General features: G+C 39.4%; 1 protein-coding gene across 2 annotated transcripts in view; it reads right to left on the bottom strand.

The window, feature by feature from the left end:
- Positions 1 to 22,435, bottom strand: part of MAP2K1 (mitogen-activated protein kinase kinase 1) — a 1,005,884-nt gene that overhangs the window by 124,696 nt on the left and 858,753 nt on the right. For both annotated transcript variants that reach the window (XM_044077867.1, XM_044077866.1), the window contains exon 10: positions 17,121 to 17,166. In XM_044077867.1, coding sequence (XP_043933802.1) covers positions 17,121 to 17,166 — 46 coding nt within the window. The remainder of the gene's footprint in view (positions 1 to 17,120; positions 17,167 to 22,435) is intronic.

Raw genomic sequence — 22,435 nt, 5'->3', positions numbered from 1 at the left:
TGCTAATGCCAAGTCTATTTTTAATATGCAACTGTTTTGTTTAGCAAATTGTCATCATAAGTGTTAGTAGCACAACAGATAGCATACTTGCCTTTGATGCAAAAGGCTGTGGGTTCTACTCCCATGTAGATGGAGAGCTAATATTGCTGTGTCCTTTAAGGGGGGTGGGGGTACTGCACTCCTGAGTGTGTCATGACCATGTTGCTGATTTGATAGCCATTCCCTGCTGCAATATTACTAGCTTAGCCTTTTTTTAATGTAACATGAGAAATTTAGTTTTCAAGGGCAGCAAGCGCTGAATTTGTACATGAAACACTGAAATGTAAAGTTGTTTGCCAGTGGCAACCTCTTCATTAGTTATAGACTTTTTAATGTGGAATTACTCAAAGAACTTTTACATCTGCAGAGACTGTGTATATTGACAGACATTGGTGGATTGTAATGACAGAAGTTTGAGTGGCCTTTTTTGGTTGAAATGCTCTGTAATGGGTAATTTTGTCATTACTGGTTCATACGTTTTGTTTCATTGCTTACTGGAAAAAAGTTCAAACCTACAAATTTAAAACACTATCTAACAAGTGGTTCTGTATTATATAAAGAGTATAAATTAATACAGTTAGGATGAGGCATCAAAGAACACATGCATGTATGCAAGAAACTAAAAATGTGTGCAAGGGGTCTATGGTTTGAAGACAGTCCAGAGGTAAAACTGCCACTGGCCAGATGCATTTTCTTTGAATGTGGGTTTCAATGCTGTTTCAATAAATATGTATTTCAAGGACAGAGAAGCTTACTATTTATGCTTAGTTTGTTTTCATTGTGAGACCATGTTAATTTGTTTTGTTTAGCAAATGGCTATTAGTGTTTGTGTCATAAAATTTGAAATAAAAGTTTTAAATACCTCTAATCATTGTAGAAATAAGGAAAAAATAATATGCACACTGACAGGTTTGAACAGTGTTTATGGTAACCGAGAAGAAATAGCCAAGTAATGGGACACTGGAATGGCTGCGGTGGGGTGTTGCCGGGAGGGGGGGGGGGGCTGATCCATTATCCTACCTAGAGCCCATTTGACCATGATCCAGCTCTGTGTTTTATATGCATATGTATGCGTGGGTGTGTGTGTGTGTGTGTGGACAGCTATATAAATGGATTGCTTAGCTACAAATATATAGATACAGATATGTAACTATATGTATATTTGTATGTATGTGTATTTTTTCCCAAAATGCAAATAACCAGTTCAGGCCCTCTTAAAACTGGAACTGGTAAAAAAAGAAAACTACATATATAAATGCAAACTGACTGGCAAATGTTCTAACCAAGAAGCTGTCTTCCCGCACCCCCCTTAATTTCAGTGAATCCACCAAACAAGACATAGGGAACTGCAGCTGAAAGAATAAATAACCAGTACAAAACAACAGCAAAGTGAGTGAACCTTGGTAGTTGTAACTTAAAATGTAATGTTTCTGCATAAATCATCACAGTGACATTTAAAAATAATCTGCAGCACGACTTGCCTCTTATTTATACAGTACTGCTTATCAATTACAAGTTTATTTGGAAGGTATACCTGCACTAACATGACTATTATTTGAAGAAGCCCAGTATGAGCTGAAAAGCCCCTGGGAGAATAAACCAGCTAGACCTTTGCTGAAATTCTTAATGATTCAAATGAAAGGAATTATAATGATTTTACAGTGTCCTCTGGTTGCCCATTAGCTGTAATATGCTTCCTTTTAGGAGCAGCACAGAAAAGCAAGCATAAATCATTTAAATCAATAACTGGCACAAACGACATGTTATTGCAACTTAATAAATACTTCTTTTGACTATAGAGTGGCTTATCACGGTACAAAGCTATACACTTAGCACTGTTTTCTCTGTCATGTGGCATCTTGTTATATTCTCCTACAAAATATCAGTATCATCTGTGTCTGAAACCCACAGCAACTGTATACACAATCACATCATGTTTTCTAGATAAACAATTCCACATCCTCACTGTTTCAGCTTGACCCAGTACATTTTTCCAGTTCTCCAATATTCAATTCTTCAGTCACTTGCTTCACTAACCACAAGCTGAACAAATAACGACAAGCAATTATAGGTTCATAGGTAGGTACTAGGCTATCGGCCCTGGGACCTATACAAGCCCAGCCAAAAAGGTACCCTGGCTTTTGCCACCCAAGAAAATTATTTTCCTGTGCCACTATCGAGCAGAGCCACAGAGGTGATCCCCGGGGTGAATTTCCTATTTCCCATCTAATCATCAAGATTTTTCTTGAAGAGTGCTAATGAGGAGCTTTGTTTTATATAGACAGGTAGTTTATTCCAGAGTATAGGAAGTCTCTGGGACAGGAATCTATCCCTCTGGCATGTTCTGTTTACTGTAATGACAAGGTTTAGGTCCCTAGAGCGTGTAGCTCGGAGGGATTGGGATTTCTTTAAGTGGAGCATGTCCAACAGCTCTGGGTTTGACATAGCTTTGTATGTTAGGCAGAGATCACCTCTGAGTAGGCAATATGCGACGGAGTAAAGCTGGAGTTTTTTTGAGACGGTTTGTGTAGGGCATCTGTTTGAGGCCGCTAATCCTCTTTGTGAGGTATTTCTGCGGCCTTTTCAGTTGTTGTAGATGTCTTGTGAGGTACACACCAAAAGGGGCATTGTACTCTATAATGGGTCTAATGAGTGATGAGTAGAGGGGAACAATTACCTCTTTTTTTCTGGATGAGAAACCTTTTGTGATGAGGTGTGCCACGTAGAAGGATTTCCTGACTACTGTGGCAATGTGATTATCAAAGGAGAGACTACTGTCCACCTGTGTCCCAAGGTCTCTTATCACACTTTCGGTGTTAAGTATATTACCGCCCATGTTGTAGTTCATGGGTACAGAGTTTTTACCAAAGGGGATGACAATGCACTTTTTGGCATTGAGCTTGAGGCCATGGCTTTGACATCAGGCATCTGTCTCAGTAAGGCCCTTTTGTAGGATGTCCACATCGTTAGGAGTTTTGATTATGGCTCCTTGTTTGCAGTCATCTGCGAACTTCTTTAGCCAAAGACCTTCTGTGTTAGCCTATACTTCAGAGAAGTAGATACCAAACAGGAGAGGACACAGGACTGAACCCTGTGGTACTCCACTTGTCACTGGTCTGAAGTTGGATTTGGAGTCTGCTACTTTCACAGTGTGGTTTCTGTCAGTGAGCCAGTTGGCAACCCATCTTGTGACATAGGGATTTATACGTAGTTTAGTGAGTTTATCTATAATTTCAGAGTGGGGGATGGTGTTGAAAGCCTTGGCAAGATCTAGATAGGCTGTGTGAACCACCTTACCCTTGTCTACGGCTTTGGTGACTGCTTCAAAGAAGTCTATCAGGTTTAGGAGACATGATCTGCCTTTTACAAACCCGAACTGGGTGGGGTCCAGAGTTTGGAGATTACCAATGTCTTTGTTTATAAGTTCCACGATGATTCGTACCATGGCCTTGCAGACCAGGCTCGTCAGGCTAATGGGGTGGTAGTTCCCGGGGTCAGTGGTGGCTCCCCCCTTGTGGAGTGGGATAACCGTCGCTGTGCGCCATTCAGCAGGCACAAAGCCTGAGGTGAGGCTATGACTGAACATGGTACTTAGGTGAGGTGCCACTTCGTTCTGTAGTTTGTGTAGAACGCAGCCTGGGATGTTGTCTGGTCCCATGGATGCTGTGTTCCTGGCTTTGGAGAGTGTGGTTTTTACCTGTGCAGCCGTGATTACAGGAACTTTGCATTCTTCTGGTATAGAGATGGACTCTTTAGGGGGTGAGAGGGGGGTAAAGTTAGCACTGAACCTATCTGCCAGGATGTTGGCAATATCAGTTGGGTCTGTATATTTTGTGCCATTGTGCTGTAACTCAGAGCAGATCTGAGTGTTGCCACTGAGATTCTTGACATAGCTATAGAATGCTTTGTGGTTGTCTTTAGAATCAGTGGCAATTTTGTTTTCATAACTAGCTTTGCAGGATTTTATCAGGGATCGCAGCTTCTTACTGAGGCTGACCAGGGACCTCCTCCACTCATGGGATTTTACTCTCTTTTGCAACAGTTTCTTCCTTCTGTTGTACAGTTTGTTTATGGCAGGGGACCACCAGATTGGCTTCCTTTTTTTGGAGGATAACGTCTTGGTTCTTTTTGGGATAGCACGATCCATGCACTCATGTAAGTGCTTATAAAGTGCAATTATGTAGGATTCAGTAGTCGTAACTGTATTGTCCATCTGCATGGGTGTCATGAAGTTCACCACTTCTGTCTTAAGAAGCATGAAGTTGGCTTTGGAGAAATTTTTTACCATGGTTTCCTTAATGAGGGATGGGGGCAGGATGTGGATATCTAGGGTAATTAGCTTATGGTGGGATCGGACCAATGAGGCATTGACTTCAGGTGTGGAACACCAGTCACTTATGTTGGTAATGACTAGATCTAGGATATTGTTGCCCCTGGTGGGGATGTGGATAAGTTGATCCAGGGCATTGGAGTTTATGAATTCCAGAAAGCGTTGAGTGAAGGAGTTGGTACATGAGCAGTTTTCCCAGTTAATGGTGGGGTAGTTGAAATCGCCCATTATTAGGGTGTTTGGTTGAACCCTAATATTTTCCAGTACATCAAGAAAAGAAGAGTGGGAATCCTGGGGCATGGTGGGTGATCTGTAGCAAGCTACAATTTAGATTGCAGTTTTGCCCAGAGTTAGTTGCACTTGGATAACTTCGGCTGCATTATGCTGAGCAACTAGCCTGGAGGTGTGGATATCCATAATGAATATGGACACACCTCTGTCTTTGGTGTTCCGGTCCAGGTTACATGGCCGAAAAGTGTGGTATGAGTTATAGCCTGGTAGTGCAGGGGTGCTCTCTGGAGCCTTGAACCAGGTCTCAGTCACTGCACAGATATCGATGTTCTCCATTTTAAGGAGTGCCTCGAGTGAGTGCATTTTGAGATTTAGACTTCTAGCATTGAGTAGCATCACCCTCAGTTTTTGCTTACCTGTTCCTGTTACAGTGGTGAATTTGTCATTTGAACCTAGCCTACAAAAGGCACTATAGGGGCGACAAGAACCTTAGCCAGTATCCGGAATCCCAGGGGTGACAGGTGCAGGCCATCTTTGGCAAAGCATCGTGGTCTGTCGACCATGTCATCCCAGGCAGACAGATACTGGATCCCTTTAGAATGGCACCAGAAGCTTAGCCAAGTGCTGAAGTCAATCATTTTGTCCTTGTACTGCGGCATCGTTCTGGGTGATGGCAGAATGCTACTCAGGGCTAGGGTCATACCTGCCTGGGCTACAAGATCGGAGAGCACTTCCATGTCTCTTTTCATGTAGTCCAGGGAGGTACGTCTCAGGTCATTCACACTAACATGGACAATGACAGAGTCATATTTGTACTTGTTGTGGAGTGACCTGAGTGCGTGGGTTATACCTCTAACAATCTATCTTCACGTACTGAAGGTGAAAGCTCAAGACAGATCTTGACAGCCCTGTTAGAGAATAACACATGGAGATTTTGCAGAAAATTTAGAGTACCACCATAAAAGTGAACAGCACAAGTCTTAACCCCATAACTGCCACTGGTCTAAAAATTTCCACAAACTGACTGCAGGCTAGTAGACAATGAAGGATAAGTTACTTGAGGGTGAAATCCTGAGGTACTAGCTTTAACACCCTTGTGAAAAATGGCTATGCCACAGAGTCTTGTAATCTCCAAACTCTGCCACACACACACACACACACACACACACACACACACACACACACACACACACACACACACACACACACACACACACACACACACACACACACACACACACACCTACCTATAGATTGCATACTACAGTGTCAATATATTATCCAGTGCTCATCAGCCTTTCAACACTCTTCTTTCTTCATTCTGCAATCACTCATAACTTAAAATGACTCAACATTAACTTTTTAAATCACCTTATTTAATCTTCACCTTTAGAAGCTCTCCTTATTCACCTCAACTTCCTCACCACATCCCCCTGTCACCACACAACCTCTTTTCTCAGGTCTGAAGGTTCATCTGACAAGATGCCCCATATGAGTACTTTCCTTGAAAAAACTTAAGCATTTTTCACATTATAATGTTACTCATCAGCTGTTTCTAAAACATTTACCAAAGACCTATGCCACTTTTAAGCAACTGCTACTCCATGGCAGCAAGAAACTAAACAAAGTCCACAAACACCTCTAACAATCCATTGCCAAGTACAAATGCATTTACTGTAGCAAAAGACACACCTTTTGCCGAGTCCCAGGAACACTCCCAGCCTTATTAAAGGTATAATAGTTTCCTACCTGAACAGCCATAGCATTAAGGAAAAAAATTAATTCTTTCTAGGCCTGGCTGCATCTTCACATCTTCCATGTCCTATATATATCTGAGACATAGCTGAAGTCTGGCAAATACTTCTTCCTTTCTTTGACACTTTCAGTCTGTCATACATTTAGAGATTACAGACCTAGCTGGTGACAGAACTAGAGGGAAGGTGTGCTTCTTATAAAAAAGACTCATGTTTCCTTGTATGGTACTAGTGAGTTAAGGATGGAAAAAATAAGCCATGTCAACCAATTATTTCATGCAAAAAGCTGTCAATTGATAGGAAATATTCAATGAAAGTCCAGTTATGGCAATAAGGTTACTTGGTTGTGCTGGAAGTCAAGAGAGTGGATAAAAGAAGAAAAATGAGATAAGTGGTTATTGATAAAGATCCCAGGAGATGAAGTGGTTTACAAACGTGGTGGGAGAACAGAATGAAACAGTGAAGGAATGAGAGAAAAAAAAAGAGTTAAGAATGTCCTCTATCCAAAACAAAACGTATCAGGCCATAACTCAGAGGAAATGGAATTTTGTTAGAAATGGACATCTTGGACTTAGAATATGTCAGTACATTTTTCAGCCAGTGTGTCTCTGTGTTTCAGGACTCGCTCTAGCAGATCCCGACACTTAAAAACTCACTCACCTAGAGGACAGGACATAAAAAAGAATCAATGGCTCACAAATGTCCCTGAAAAGGAAGAGGGTTTGAACTGCCTAGAGTGCATGAGGAAACAAATTGTAAACTGGACTGTTACATCAGAAGAAAAAATATTAATTGGGAGACCTCACAGAAAATTTGCTCCAGGAAGGTCATCTAGTTAACTTCCATGACCACATTTGGTGATATTTGAGGCATATTTTCAAACTGAGACAGAATCTCTTTGGCCTGCGGGGAAAAAGGGAAGAAACTGCTGGCAAGGGTCTTTGTCAATATTCGTGGACAATGAGGCAAAAAAGAAAAATTCCCACATGTGATGAGATTATGTAAGGAAGCTCATTTCCAAAGAGCTTACAAATGCTGTATGTGCATGGCACTGTTTCCAGAGCTTGCATCTAGTACCATCCTAGCAAAGAATGAAATGTTTTATTTTTATAAGAAACTCAATATTGCTGCCGCATTTTCAAATTATCTTATTTTCTGCACTTTACCATTGTAAAGTGCCATTGGTTTTTCACTGTCCTTGCTGCTGCTCTCTGCAATGTAGTAATTTTGAATGCATGCACTTCTAGCTAGTTGCTTGAATTGTTGTGTTGGTACTTTGAGTTTACTGTAATATGGTTTTAAAATAAAAAGATGATGTACTTCTTTTCTGGTGGCAGTAGAAGGGAGCCTCGTCTGCCTGAGCTGGAAATCACTTAAGAAGATGTTAAATAAGATTGTTTCATTGGTCAGAGGACTAAGTAGTCTATTTAATCAGATTTTTCTGCTTCTGTAAACTTGGCACATTTTTGTTACTCTTAGCTCATTATCACAGCGTTCACAAATATTTGGCTTTGTTGCCACTGTTAGTGCCATCCTAGGAAAGCCAAGTATTTAAATATTACACTTTCATCAGATACTCAAGAGGACTGCTGCAGTATTTTCAAATTATTTTTTGAACTTTACTATTCAAAAGTGCTATTAGGTTTTCATTGTCCTTGCTGCTGTTATCTGCATTGTAGTCATTTTAAAAGTGTGTTTTTCTAGCTGGTTTGAACTGTTGTGTTAGTATTCACTTTGAGCTTACTGTAGTGTGGTTTTTACATTAAGGAGACTTGGGACTGCTTTCCTAGTGGCAGTAGAAGGTAGCCTGATCTGTCTGTGCAGAGAATCACACAGGAAGACTTCAAGTGAGACTGTTCCATTGACCAGAGGGCTAAGTAGTCTTTTTGATAATTTTTTTCTACTTCTATAAATTTGGCTTGTTTGCGTGATGCTACTCACCGCATAATGGGTTTCAACAGTGCCCTGTATAGATGCAAGCACCTAGAATTGCCTTTTTCTCTATAAAATGACCTTTGAAACTACCTCAGTTCTCATTTGCACAACACAACTAGTTTGCATAATCACAAGCTTTGCTCCTTTGAGTTTTGCTTTAGATAATTCTGTTACTCCTCTATACTCCTATAGTAACCTTCTGATCATGCAAAAAGGGCATGGAACCATGCATATGAATTTTCTTACTATCTCTGCAGCTAACTTGGTTAATGTGGCCACCCTAAGGCAATGTAGCAATTGGCTTGTTTGCCGACAACCAACTAATTCTTAAACAAACTGATAAGGTATGTGGGAGATGTATTTACACAAAGTCCAGGCACGCAAACACTCAACACTAACCAGGTGTCACATATGCACTCATTACACCAACCACACACCATACGGATGACACACACAGACCACATATGCTGAGGCTCTTAAATTTAATCTTCCTAAACCACAAAAAACTCTGACACATTACACCCACAACAAATATCCTTAGAGACATCAAAAGCACTCTTATCAAAATACAAACCACCACAACACATACAACCACATCTCAACTTCTAAGCCCATAATGCAAGCCACCACACAATCCAACATTTTGGTCATAGGATACTCCATTGTGAGACATATATATGACCCACTTACCAGACTAAGTAAGGAGAAAGTCATGGTGACTTGCCTACCAAGGTGTCAGGATTCTCCAGATCATAAACACAACTCAAATCATTGGACATCTATCAGTATAACTTAGTTAAAGTTCATGTGGGTGTAAATAACCTGAGATGTACCTCCTTGGACCATATGGAGACAGACACAATGGAGCTCTTGGACGATGTGCCCCAGGCTGGTATGAGTAAAGCACTAAGTAGCATTCAACTTTCTCCAAGGATGATGCCATGATATGACCAAGAAGATGACTGATCTCAATGTCACTCCAAGGAAGTACAATATTTCTTAGCATGGGAAGATATGGCCAACAGACCATTCTGCTTTGCCAAGTATGGTCTGTACCTGTCCCCTCTAGGCTTTTGAATATTAGCAAAAATGCTGTCTTCTCCCATAGCGCCTTTTTTACATAAGTCTAAACTGACAAAATCTTTTGACATAAAAAAAAAAAAAAAAAAAAACAAGAAAATCTAAAGATATTACTGCTTAATGCCAGGAATCTAGACAAGAAAGTCTACTCTCCCCAAGATCTCCTCACCCTGGAGAATGCAGACATTTGTACAGTTACTGAAACATGACTGAAAACCATGGACAGCACCTCATCAGTGCAGGGCTACAACACCTTCCACACATTTAGTCTAGCTTCTGCACAAGGAGGGAATAAAGGGGTGGAGGTGTCTCGATTTACATCAAAATCAAACATACCTCAATGCTGGAAAAAACAGGATGATGCTCTTGAGCTTCTCCATCTCCACCTTACCTTAGGCAAAGTCACTTACCATATCCTTGCAAGCTACAGATTCCCCTGTATGACCCAGGAGGCATATAACACATACGCAAACTTACTGGAGATATTCATCATTCAACCTAATGCTTTACTCATGGATGATTTTAACTACCAAACTATAAAATTGGCAATCATATATAACCCCAAACTTGCAGGCCCAAAGATTCCAGCACTTTAACATGAACTCCCTGGACCAGATGGTCCATACACCTAGCAGGGGTGCAAACATACTGGATCTGGGCCTCACTAACATAGGAGAATGCTGCACCCCCCCCCCCAGTGTAAGTCCTCTCTGGTACAGATGGACCATACAACTGTTTCTTTGAAATAAAAATAAATTCTGGGACCCCAGCTGACCCAGAAACATTTAGGAAATATTCTAGGGCAAATTTCCTACTATTAAGGGATAACCTGGCAAAATTTCAAGCCCTTCATCCCAAACCCTAAGAACACTGCAGCCTATATGGAATTGTTCACAGGAACCCTGTATAATCATGTTAAATGATGCATTAAGATAATTGTGCCTACCAAGAATAACCATAGAACAAACTCAGAAAGAAGCCTCCCTGGTGGAATCCCAACATCAACAGGTTGTATAACAAATGGAAGAAAGTCACTGAAAAAATTGGAAAATGCAATGCCCAATAGGACAAAAACTCTCTTTTCAAACTAAACAAGCAACTCAGACGGCAAATCAATTCTGCCAAAACCAAATTTGAGGTAAAAATTGTCTCCCAGGCCAAGCCCACCCATAAGGCTTTCTTTCGCTATGTCATTAACCTCAAAGGCAGTACACAACAATGTGCAGAACCAACTGTAAACAGAATCACCTGCACTGGGCTGGAATACATAGTAAACCTATTTCCTGACAATTCAGCTCCAATTATACCCTTAATTCACTCTCAGCCACCCCTGAAGAAATCCAATTGAACATAACCCCCAACTACATCTAGGGGGCAGATCCTCAATGCACTCTCCAAGGTCAAGAGCAAAGTATCACTGTGCCCCAAAATATCCCAGGATGCGTCCTAAATATAATGATGCATGACCTATCAGGACCACAAGAGTAACTATTTAACTGTAGCCTCCAGACAGGCTTTGTGGCATTCAAATGGAGAATTGCAACTGTCATCCCTCTGCACAAGGGTATGGCATCTATACACCCCAGTAACTTCAGACCCATAAGTTTGACTAGTCTCAAATGCAAAGCCATGGGAAGAAAATATCATGGTAATCATTAACAATGACATAGGAAATGTTCAGGGACTGGATCCTACCCAGTTTGGTTTTGTCAGGGGGCAGACTGTACCTACTTAACCTGGTGGACTTATTTGGGAAGGTCACCAAAGCAAATGACCAAGACAAAAATGGTGCAACTGCCTACCTTGACCTGGCAGGGGCATTTGATACAATATTCCACTCAGGCATTATAAACAAACTCACAAAATTAAGTTTAAACCCTTATGTCACCCACTGGATAGCCGGCTGACACTCAATATAGAACCATCTCCACAAAGAGTCCAATCACTAGCAGAGTCTCTCCGGGCTTTGTACTTGATCCATGCCTTTTTGGCATCTACTTTTCTGAAGTCAAGGCCAACATCAAAGCCATCTGGTTGACCAAACTTACAGATGATTGCAAACTAGGTTCAGTCACAGAATCTCTCCAAGACACTAATATTCTCCAAAAAGGCTGACCCAAATAACTGCTGCCAGAGTCATGGTCTAAAACTCAATACCAAGAAATGCATAATACTATTGTTTGTGAAGTTGACTGCACATGGAGACAATCTCATTGATAACACACTCTTAAAAATAGACCCAGTAGCCAGGGATTTGAGGTTTCATACAGACAGTAGCCTGGCCTTTGACCATCATGTATCTATGGTAGTAAGGAAATCATTCAATGTTGCACAACGTATAAGTAAGGGTATAGCATGTAGGTCTAAAGAAGTCATTGTTCCACTGTATTTGCCCCTCATCAGTCTAATCATTGAGGACAATGCCCACTTCGGTACATACCTGACCAGATATGCACAAGAACTGGAACATCCATAGATATTACACACAAAAAGAATACAGAGTGTAAACAAAATATACTACACAGATCACCTCAAGGCCCTATTCCTGTACACTGTCTCCAATGGATTGTTGACAGGCCATCTACGCCTTGCATACAAGACAGCTTCAGATCCTGCTTTCAGGGACCTTTTGCATATCTGCAAAACAAGCAGCATCAGAATTACAAATCTAGGGACTTAAACCTTATTTGTGACTTAAATAGGAAATCCAGGTGGTACAGGTATGTATCTCAGAGACTACAGCTTATCTGGAACAGGCTTGCCATCCATGTGAAGAAGAGTTCTTTCCCCAACCCAATTCAAGCAGAACTTGGACTAGTGGATGGTGAATGGAAATTCACCCCTGATCTGCCACTTTTGTCTCTAATGAACACAGGCAACCTGTAAATGTTTGACTACCCATGTCCTGGCCTACATATACCCCTTAAAATAACCTTAGGGTACAAAACTTTTCAGATACATTTAGGATGCATGGCTAAGCTTAAAAAGGCCCATGTGGTCATTAGCATAGTATACACCTACGAATCTATAAGATCTCCAAGGTGTAGAAATATGCACTACACTCAACAGGTATGAAAATATGTTTTTTCAAATAGCTGCAAGTAATTTTTAGATGAGGAACAGGTACTGCATATAGTAAAGAAATATGATATGATAGAAAGTTACACAGGATGATACTAACCTCGGCACTAGAAAAAAAGGAGAATATTGTGTCTCATCCAAGATTTACAGTGCACAGAATGCCAGTAAAACCTTTTTCCAACGTTTAAAAGAAAGATGATGGAAAAAGAAAAATAGGTACAGGACTTTACAAGAAAAGTCAGAATGTCAGTGATGGATGAACTGCAATACACACTGTCTGAAATGGAATTGCTTGAGAAAGAACTGTAAAGTATAAATCTCTTTAGCCCTAAATAGGTATCTGTAGATAAGACAGTAAACACATAAAACATTAAATGTCTAGCAAAATAAATGTCATAATGCATATTTTAAATGCTTGGACATTATATTCTGCATTTTCTTTTCCAATTATCGAGACAATTTAAGGAGGGTGTTGAAAATATAACCCATCAGATTTGAAGGTTTCAAGGCTTTTATACTGTCAGTATTTATACAAGTAATAGTTGTTTAAAAGGTCAACTTCTTTTCCTTTTCTTTAATGAGGATTTTAGAAAATAAGATATGGATGCAATGGCAACTGATGTTCCCATTCAGAAAATAATTTTAAACAACCAATAAGAAAAAGTTAAAGTTGAAGCAGGTGTGACTTAAACTGAGAGGAAGAGCTTGATTGGATGAATGAGCAAGGAATACAGCTGTGTCATTCATGGTACAATTCAAAAAAGGAAATCACCAATTAAACAAGTCTAGTCTTCTAGTTTAAGCAATGGGAACAAAGACTCCTAGAAAGCACACACGCAGGGGACTTAAAGGGGAACAAAGTGAAATTAATGACAGGTTGCATAAATAGCTCTTCTCTTTCGCTTTTTTTTCTTAATCAAAAGAAGATGGGTGAATTTAGATAGAGGAGACAGGCAAGGAGGGATTACTGAATATGGGAGAAAGATTTAGATTTTTGCAGCATCATTGGGGATATGTCTGAAGCTGAAATGGAGTGGATATGCTCAGTGAAAATGATCTTTTGATTCAAGAACAGTGAAAAAAGAACAGATATTTCCTCACAATAAATGGGACAATTAGGGAAAAAAATAAAGAAGAAACAGAAAAGGGGTGACAAAATGGGAAGGGTGAACTAAGTGTGATGTAATGGACCAGATCTGCCTCACTTTCTCTAATTTTGGTGGAAGGAGACACTGAGGCAACTATGTACATACTTTTTAAAATAACCTTTGTTGCTAGCAATGTTTTTTGTTCATGTTATAAAGAAGGATTCATGGGGAAATGTTAAGATTAAATAATACACAGCAGCAGTAAAAAGTCTGGTAAAATTCAGAAAGAATAAAATAAAAATGCAGAGAGGAATGGGACATGTAAAAGGTTACAGGGAATAATAAGTGTAAGCTGATTGGAAGTAATTTATGAATAAACAGAGTACATATTATGATAAGGAATGCAAATGGGCTGAGAAGATAAAGCACAAGGGAAAATAATGGCATGTATTGTACATATAATACTAGCACTACAAGAAACACATCTATTTGAAAATGAGCATAAGCATTAATAAAGTGTGTCATGACAAAGTACAGCTCACAGATGAGCAGGGAAATGAAGTAATGTCCATTATAAAAAAGGATGCCAGTTTCAGTGTGACCAAGACGAAGTGGATATACATGGCAGATAGATAATAATTAAAGAAAGGAGAAAGATTAACAGTAGTGAATGTATATGTACCACCCAAATAAAGGGAAAAAAAACCAAGACATACTGGTGATATAAAAGCAAATCAGCAGGGGCTATTATTATAGTGGGATTCTGGAACTTAATAACAGATGATAGCGATTTATCAGGAGGCCCTAGGAAATATAAAACTAATAGAGAAGCCATATTTTTAGGGAATACATTAAGATAATTTGACTAAAAGACATGATGGAGAAGGTAGGGTTAAATGATAACTTCACATATTACTCTCAACAGTATGGGAACTTGGATTTCTAGGATGACTGCACACTGGTCATTTGAGCTCTCCCAGTATGAAAAGAGAAACTGCAAAAAAGGCCAGTGAAACTGACAGTTTGGGTAACATTTGGTTGCTGGCTAGTAATTACCTTACACAGATGCCAGTAAAGAAGTAATTTGGAGAACCCAAAATCAACCAGAAAAGGAGAACAGAAGAGAAATTTCTGGCTGGGAAGAATCCTGCAGCTGTTCAACTAAAAGCAATTCAAGTTTTAGCTTTAGTATAGGAGATGACTTCTAGTTATTTATAGGAAAAAAATAAATCAAATGCACTCAAAAGTGTTCCAATAAATGAAACACTGAAGGAATATATCATCTCAAATAACAAAAGGCTTGAAAAATAAAAGCATTAACTAGCGATTCAGATAAAACTGCAAAAATCATAGGCTGAAATGAGGAAAAGAGTGGTGAACATGAGGTTTGTCAAGAATGAGAGGAAATCTAGAAAAGGAGATATAGCTGATGTCGTAGGCTGTGCTACCGTCCAAAGCTGAACAGATAATATCGGTGAAGACAATCTTCTTGACTATTCTCTGAAATGGTCCTTTCTTAAAATAAAGGGTACATACAATGAAAAGAGTCCAAAATGAGGGATTCTTCAACTTCTTCACCTACACTATATTCTATATGTGAAAAGATTTGATGTGATCAAGCAAAATAATCTTCCTCTTCATATCACTCCATGGGGAGAAGCGAGTTCCCTTTTCTTAGGATGAACCCTTCGGGAAGATGAGAATTTTATTTAATTTAAAAAAAAATAGGTTATTTGCTGGACTAGGTTAAAATATTTTCTTAGGTAATCGTTTAGTATTTTGCAGTAGCCTCATAGTCTAAGGGGAGTATATCTGCCTACTGCTGAGTTACTGACTCCTAGGTAACATTCAGCTGAAAAGCATGCCTGTCCTACTGAGGTCTAGCCTTTAAATGTCTCTATTACAATAGCTGGGAAAATATTAGAAAAGATAAATTCAAAAACATGGACATTCACTGGAGTCAAAATAGGTGCAGATTCAAAAGAAAGATTTATCCTACAGATCTGAAAGCTGGTATTAGGAAGGGAAGGAGAGAAATTTTCTGATCACAGACAGGAAAGATTTAAATATGGTAGTCATTTTCAATGCACTGTTTTGTTTTACGATCAGAAACTGTGCTATAAAACAACTTCTCCTACCAATTCAAGAATATAAACATTAAATGGATTAATTTGCTGACTGAGTTCTTAACCCAGTACAGAGTCATGAGGGATGGAGCCTATGCTGACATTCAGTTGGCACAAGAAATATAAAATCATCAGGATTTAATCACTCACTCTCAAACAGCACACACTCCTGTACCACATTTTCTAAGATCCCCAATTTACCTAGCATGTCTTTGAGATGTGGCAGAAAACCAGAACACTGAGTGAAAACCCATGTGGAGACAAAGAGAAAATAAAGACACAACTTAGAACTGCAGCTTAGGACAAAACTAAGGAAACCAAGCATTGCAAGGCACCACTGCTAAATGCTGTGCCCCTGTGCTGCCAAAAACAGGCAGATGACATGCACATCTTTAGACATTCAATAAACACCCTCAAGGTTTTAAACTCTTCTGGTTAAAGTATTTTAATATAAGTAAATATAACTACTGTTTTCTTTCTCTAAGCAAAACTAACACTGCAACTAACTGACTGAGCTGACATTAGCTTCACGGGAAAGAAGGAGAGGTAATTATCTATGCAATAATAAGATACCCTAATGTATTAACTGTCAAGTTTTTTACTTTTTTCTTATATACCTTTTGCACTGTGGTGGAAATACTGACTTTGTATAGTGCATCTCGAAATTGCTATTTGATAAAGTAAGTTACTTGCTGGTACTGTTTGCTCTCTATGAATTTGTTTCTTTAGATGTGTTAAAGGATGTGCAACATTTTTTTTAAAAATAAAATTAAAATAAAAAATACTGAAGTACTGGAAATGGAAGTCTTAAGGGGGAAACTAATGGCCTTCACTAGCAAGCATAGAGGAGTACGCACTCACCGGGGTGGTGGGGGTGGTGGGTGGGGTTTTAGATCCTTGTAGTAAGACGGGTATTTCAACTGCTCACATGTGGGGGAGGGGGTTAGGCTATACAGATAACATCATAAAGCAACCCTCATGCCTCCCCCAGTACTGCAGAGACTACTCCCTCGTACGGTGACTTTCTCAGGGTATGTCACTTAGTAAATCTTATTAAAAAAAAAAACTTAATGCTGTTGTGAAACAATTTAGGGTGGGAAGTGCCTAGCAAATGACAAAGTTGAAATGAACTGAATGTTTACTTCACACAGCAAATAAAAAAATGGAAAGGTGGTAGGTGTGCTCTGCTTTTTTTTTTGCTAGCTGAATGGACTCTAAATGCCATGACATGCAAATGCAACCATGCGTCCTCAGGACTTTCACACTGTTGAAAATTTATGGCTATAAATGCTGATCAAAGTCAATTGTACTAACCTATAAGTGCTTGTCATCTGCTGTGCATAACATTAAATCCTCCTTTCTATTAACAAACATCAATAGTAAAGACTACAAGGAAGCTGATACACATCTCAGAAAAGTACATCTCAAATGCATTTTGAAAGCCAATTTTACTTACCATGAGTTGCTTCAGGTCTGCCCTGTCCGCCGGGTTCTTTATTAAGCTGTGAAAACAGAAATTGTAAAGTGTTACACAAAACAAAGTTTACAGTACAAAAGATCTATTTCCACATACAATGCAGAACTAGTTAAGCAGACTGTTCCGTAGCACTACTCAGAATGTGCTGACATTTAAAACATAGCTCCCCAAACAAGACTATTTCAGAAGCACTACCATACAACGAGCTACTCATCATTTGGTGTTTACATACTTTGAAAATGTGCATCTATCTATATTCTTCTGCTATTTGACATGTAGATTCTGTGTGAGTTTAGTATATGACACAACATTTTTCTGATAGTCATTAAGAAAGAACTACAGTAAACATTACATTTAATGTATATTAATTTTTCGGGTATTTGCTGTGCTGATAAATCAGATTCCAGCCTTTTTAAAACTACTTTTTCAAAGGTACCATGTCAGTCAATAAGGAAAACATTACAAACACACACAATTATATCAGTGGATGAGCTGAGTGCCAATGGCACAGAGGGATAAAGCCCTGACTCCGGCCTGGGTGAACCAAACTCAATTAGCAGTTCTGATGGTTGAAGGTGTTTGTCAAGGGAGGATACCCATTCTTGGGGAGGGGGGAGCAGTGCAAAACTTGCTGCTTACTGCATATGTCCTCTTGGGGGAGGGGACCTGGGATACAAATACATGGCCTGGGGTGGACATTAGGATCACCAAGCCACCAATGGGTGGTAACATTTATTTTGTGTGTGTGTGTGTGTGTGTGTGTGAATATATATGTATGTATGTGGAAGCAAGGACTGTGAGCACCTGCAGTGATATGGACTGCCCATAACCCCATTCTGGGGATGTGGTTAGACCATACCATAATCCCACACTGCCACAATTCCACCAGAGCACAAATCACCATCATGACTGCCTGAATGATACCACCCCAGAGAACTGTTTGCCTTCATATTAGGTGAAATCTTTAAGTAAAGGAGGGACTGAATGACCTTGTCTACTCTGGGGAAAGGCCTGATGATCATCAGGCATGGGGGAAAAATACCAGTGACTCAGATTTACAAAATGTCACAGTGTTTACAGCATCTGAGTAATCCTTCCTTTGTCTCCTTACTAGTTCTAGTTTTTCATCATGGCCATTAAAAAACTTCCTTCTTATGCCAGCTATGCCCCTTATTGTTATAACTACAATGGCAACAAAAAACTGGCATTAAAGAAGTTGAACAGAAAAGGTCAGTCTGCAAGACTCTTATCTCCTCTCCATAGAATCCATGTGTAGAAATTTTTGCTCTGACATAAATATAAACTACCAAGTGTCACAATACCACACAGTTAATTATATTTCTCAATGACATGGCTAAAAGGTGGCACTTTTCATGTTGATTTACAATATATGTTGAAAGGTGGACCTGCCAGTGTGAAGAATCTATTTAATATTGTATCTGTACAAACATCCTGCATAGACATATACAAGGACTTGTTGGCCCAATAATAATTTTCATTAGTGAATGTGTAATACAATGCTACAAATCATTAAAGATTTCCAGTACTGGTTACTACACTGCTGCACAGCCTTACAAATTGTTCAGAGCTGTCCTGATGGAAATTTTCCTGTAATGGACACAAATGCTGCACATGTGAGTGTAGAATTTAGTGGCCTTGAAAAGAAAGAAAATCTGTAGTTAAGGATGGGTAACAGCTGTTAAGCAGGTTTTGCCATCTGCAGCCTTTGCTGAATCTCTCTTACTCTGTGTTGGTAAGTACTCAGTGAAGCTGAACACCCTTTATCTTACAAGCAATCACCCAAAGGTCTAATAAACAGCTGTGACTCCTCCTTTCTCCAATTCACCATTAGTCTTCCTGAAGATACTTAAGACTGCTAGACAGAACTCTTGATAGTTAGGACAGTCCTTTTCTCTGAAACAGACCACATTTGCTAAATACTGCCAGCTTCAGCTGGGATCTTATGAAAGGTCAGTGTCCTCACAAATTCATTTTTAGCATACTTTTAATAACCACCCAAGACACAAAGCCAGTAATGCATATTTGCAGGTTTTATCTATCAAAATAAAGCATAGCATGCATGCTAAAGACTAAATAACACTAAAGATAAAAGTGTCACTCCAAGACATGTACTCTTGACCTTCATCAGGCAATACCTTAAAAGATAATATTACAGAACAAACACCTTTTATAACTATGTACAGTCAGACCACTATACTCTCTTCTGGCGCCTCATGCCTTTGCCATACACAGAGTCATCCATTAGAATACTCCCTAATTAATGTCTCTCAGTAACCCCATTAGTTTCACTGTTGATTTTCCCTCTCATCATTTATCCATAATAAATCCCATTTTGTCCACTCATTTGTCATGCCCTTGTTTACCTTTTGATCCAGTGTCTTCATCTCTTTTTTCCCTAATCATCACCATCATCTTCTTCTTTTGGCTGTTCCTGTTGGGGGTCGCCACAGCGGATCATCTGTTTCCATTTCTTCCTGTCCTCTGCATCTTGCTCTGTCACACCAACCACCTGCATGTCCTCTCTCACCACGTCCATAAACCTTATCTTAGGCCTTCCTCTTTTCCTCTTACCTAGCAGCTCCATCATTAGCATCCTTTTCCCAATACACCCAGCATCCCTCCTCAGCACATGTCCAAACCAACGCAATCTCGCCTCTCTTGCTTTGTCTCCAAACTGTCCAACCTGAGCTGACCCTCTAATATACTGATTCCTAATCCTGTCCATCCTAGTCACACCCAGTGCAAATCTTAACATCTTTAACTCTGCCACATCTAGCTCTGACTCCTGCCTTTTTGTCAATGCCACCGTCTCCAACCCATTTAATATAGCTAGTCTCACTACTCTCTTGTAGACCTTCCCTTTCACCTTTACTGGTACCAGTCTGTCACAAATCACTCCTGACACTCTTCTCCACCCATTCCACCCTGCCTGTACTCTCTTCTTCACCTCTCTTCCACACTCACCATTACTCTGAACTGTTGATCCCAAGTACTTAAACTCATCCACCTTTACCAGCTCTACTCCCTGCATCCTCACCATTCCTCTACCCTCCCTCTCATTTACACACATATATTCTGTTTTAGCCCTGCTGACCTTCATTCCTCTCTACAGCACATCTCCACCTCTCCACCTCTCCAGGGTCTCCTCAACCTGGTCCCTACCCTCACTACATATCACAATGTCATCTGCAAACATCATAGTCCATGGGGCCTCCTGTCTGATCTCATTTGTCAACCTGTCCATCACCACTGCAAATAAGAAAGGGCTCAGAGCTGATCCTTGATGTAATCCCACCTCCATCTTAAATGTATCTGTCACTCCCACCGCAGTCCTCACCAATGTCACACTACCCTCATACATATCCTGTACCACTCTTACATACTTCTCTGCCACTCCCGACTTCCTCATACAATACCACAACTCCTCTCTAGGCACCCTATCATATGCTTTCTCTAAGTCCACAAAGACACAATGCAACTCCTTCTGACCTCTGAATTTCTCCAACAACACTCTCAGAGCAAACATTGCATATATACTGCTCTTTCCTGGCATGAAACCATACTGCTGATCACGAATCATCACCTCCCTTCTTAACCCAGCTTAGAAAATTCCCTACTATCTTCTGTTCCCAAAAAATATATACCCATGTCCAGTGTTCTCCCTTACCACATTTCCAATGCATGCAACACAAAAGCTGGAACTAAACATGTAACAAAAAGATGTTATACATAAAAGGTGGGAATAATAACTTTTAATACAATGATGCTTTCTGTAATGTTTTTAAATGTCAGTGGTCTCACAGATAAATACAAAAAAGAAAGAATAGTGAACTATAGTAAAACAATGCAGAGTGCAAATAGCTATGCTGAAGGAGACACACTTGCAAAGAACAGAATGTGTGAATTTGATAAAGAAAGGTTTTCAGGATGGTTATTCAGAGGGATATCTGGGACAAAGGAAAAGAGGAGCACTTATATTAATTGCAAGAGGACCACCAATAGTGACAGAAGAGGATAAAAAAGATAACAATGGTAGATTTGCAGTGCTAAGCTACTACTGGCAAGGGAGGAGGGATTACACTGGCATGTACTTATATTCCACCTAAAATTGTTATAATGGAACTTAAGAAAATTCTGAGAAAAATAATCAGTTTTCAGCAAGGAATATTATTTATAGGTGATGACTGGAACTTGATTTGCAGCAGTGAAGATGTGTCTGGAGGACCCAGAAGGGAAAGTATAACAAAGGAGGGTAGATTTTTAAGAAATTAATGAAAATATTTGGCATGGAAGATGTGAATTCAGTAATAGGAGTTCTGAGTGAATTTACATATTATTAGCCAAGATACAAAAACTGGGCTAGGCTAGACAGAATTTACATTTCACAGGAACATGTGCATTTACTTGAAGGTCTTGATACGTACTCAGTAACTATTTCAGATCATGTACCAATAATAATTAAAATAAAAACACAGGGTAATGAAATAAAAATGAGACAATTGTGCTTTCCCACCTATCTGTTGAAAAGAGAGGAATTTAAGGAATGGGTGGTGGAGATTATTCAGGAGCTATTCAAGAGGATAAAAATTAATGCTGAAAATATAGCTAGATAGTGGGATAAAATTAAGATGAAGTTTAAAAATAGGATGGAAATAAAAGAAAGGGAAGCTATGGTTAAGAAGTAACAAGAATTATTTAGAGGGACTGACAAATGTTAAAGTACTGCAGAATAGGAGGAATCTCACAGAACAAGAAGAGGATCAACTACAGAATGCTAAGCAGAAAATAAGGGGTTACCTTGATAAAATGCATGAGTTTAGAAAGATTGCTGTTAGGCAACTTTTATTGACAATAAGACTAAAGCACAAACACTTTTAGCACAACGACTCAGGCAACAGAAAGTAGAAAGGGCTGTTGCCAAGTTTACGCAGCCTATAACAAGGAAGGTAACATGAGATCCTGCAGAGGTATTAGAAATATTTCAGAAATTCTATGAAAATCTGTACATAAAGCAGAGAAATATGGAAATCATGAAAAGATGTAAATGGAAATGTTTCTGGAAGAATTAAATATGCCAAGGTTAGAGGTAGATGATGCTCAATTACTAATAGTTAGGATACACGGAGATGAGATAAAAATTGTGATGTATAACCAATCCACAGGAATGTCCCCAGGAATAGATGGCATTCTGGTACAAGTTTGGAAGCTATGAGGGGAAAAGACTGATAAAGATCTGAAAGGTTTTGTTTAACAGTATTTTAAGAGGAGGAGTA

Source organism: Protopterus annectens, chromosome 7.part0, assembly GCF_019279795.1.
Source record: "Protopterus annectens isolate FY-2018-M chromosome 7.part0, PAN1.0, whole genome shotgun sequence".
Classification (NCBI taxonomy): domain Eukaryota; kingdom Metazoa; phylum Chordata; order Ceratodontiformes; family Protopteridae; genus Protopterus; species Protopterus annectens.
Note: the sequence above shows the minus strand (reverse complement) of the source record. Positions and strands in the feature narration are given on the sequence as shown.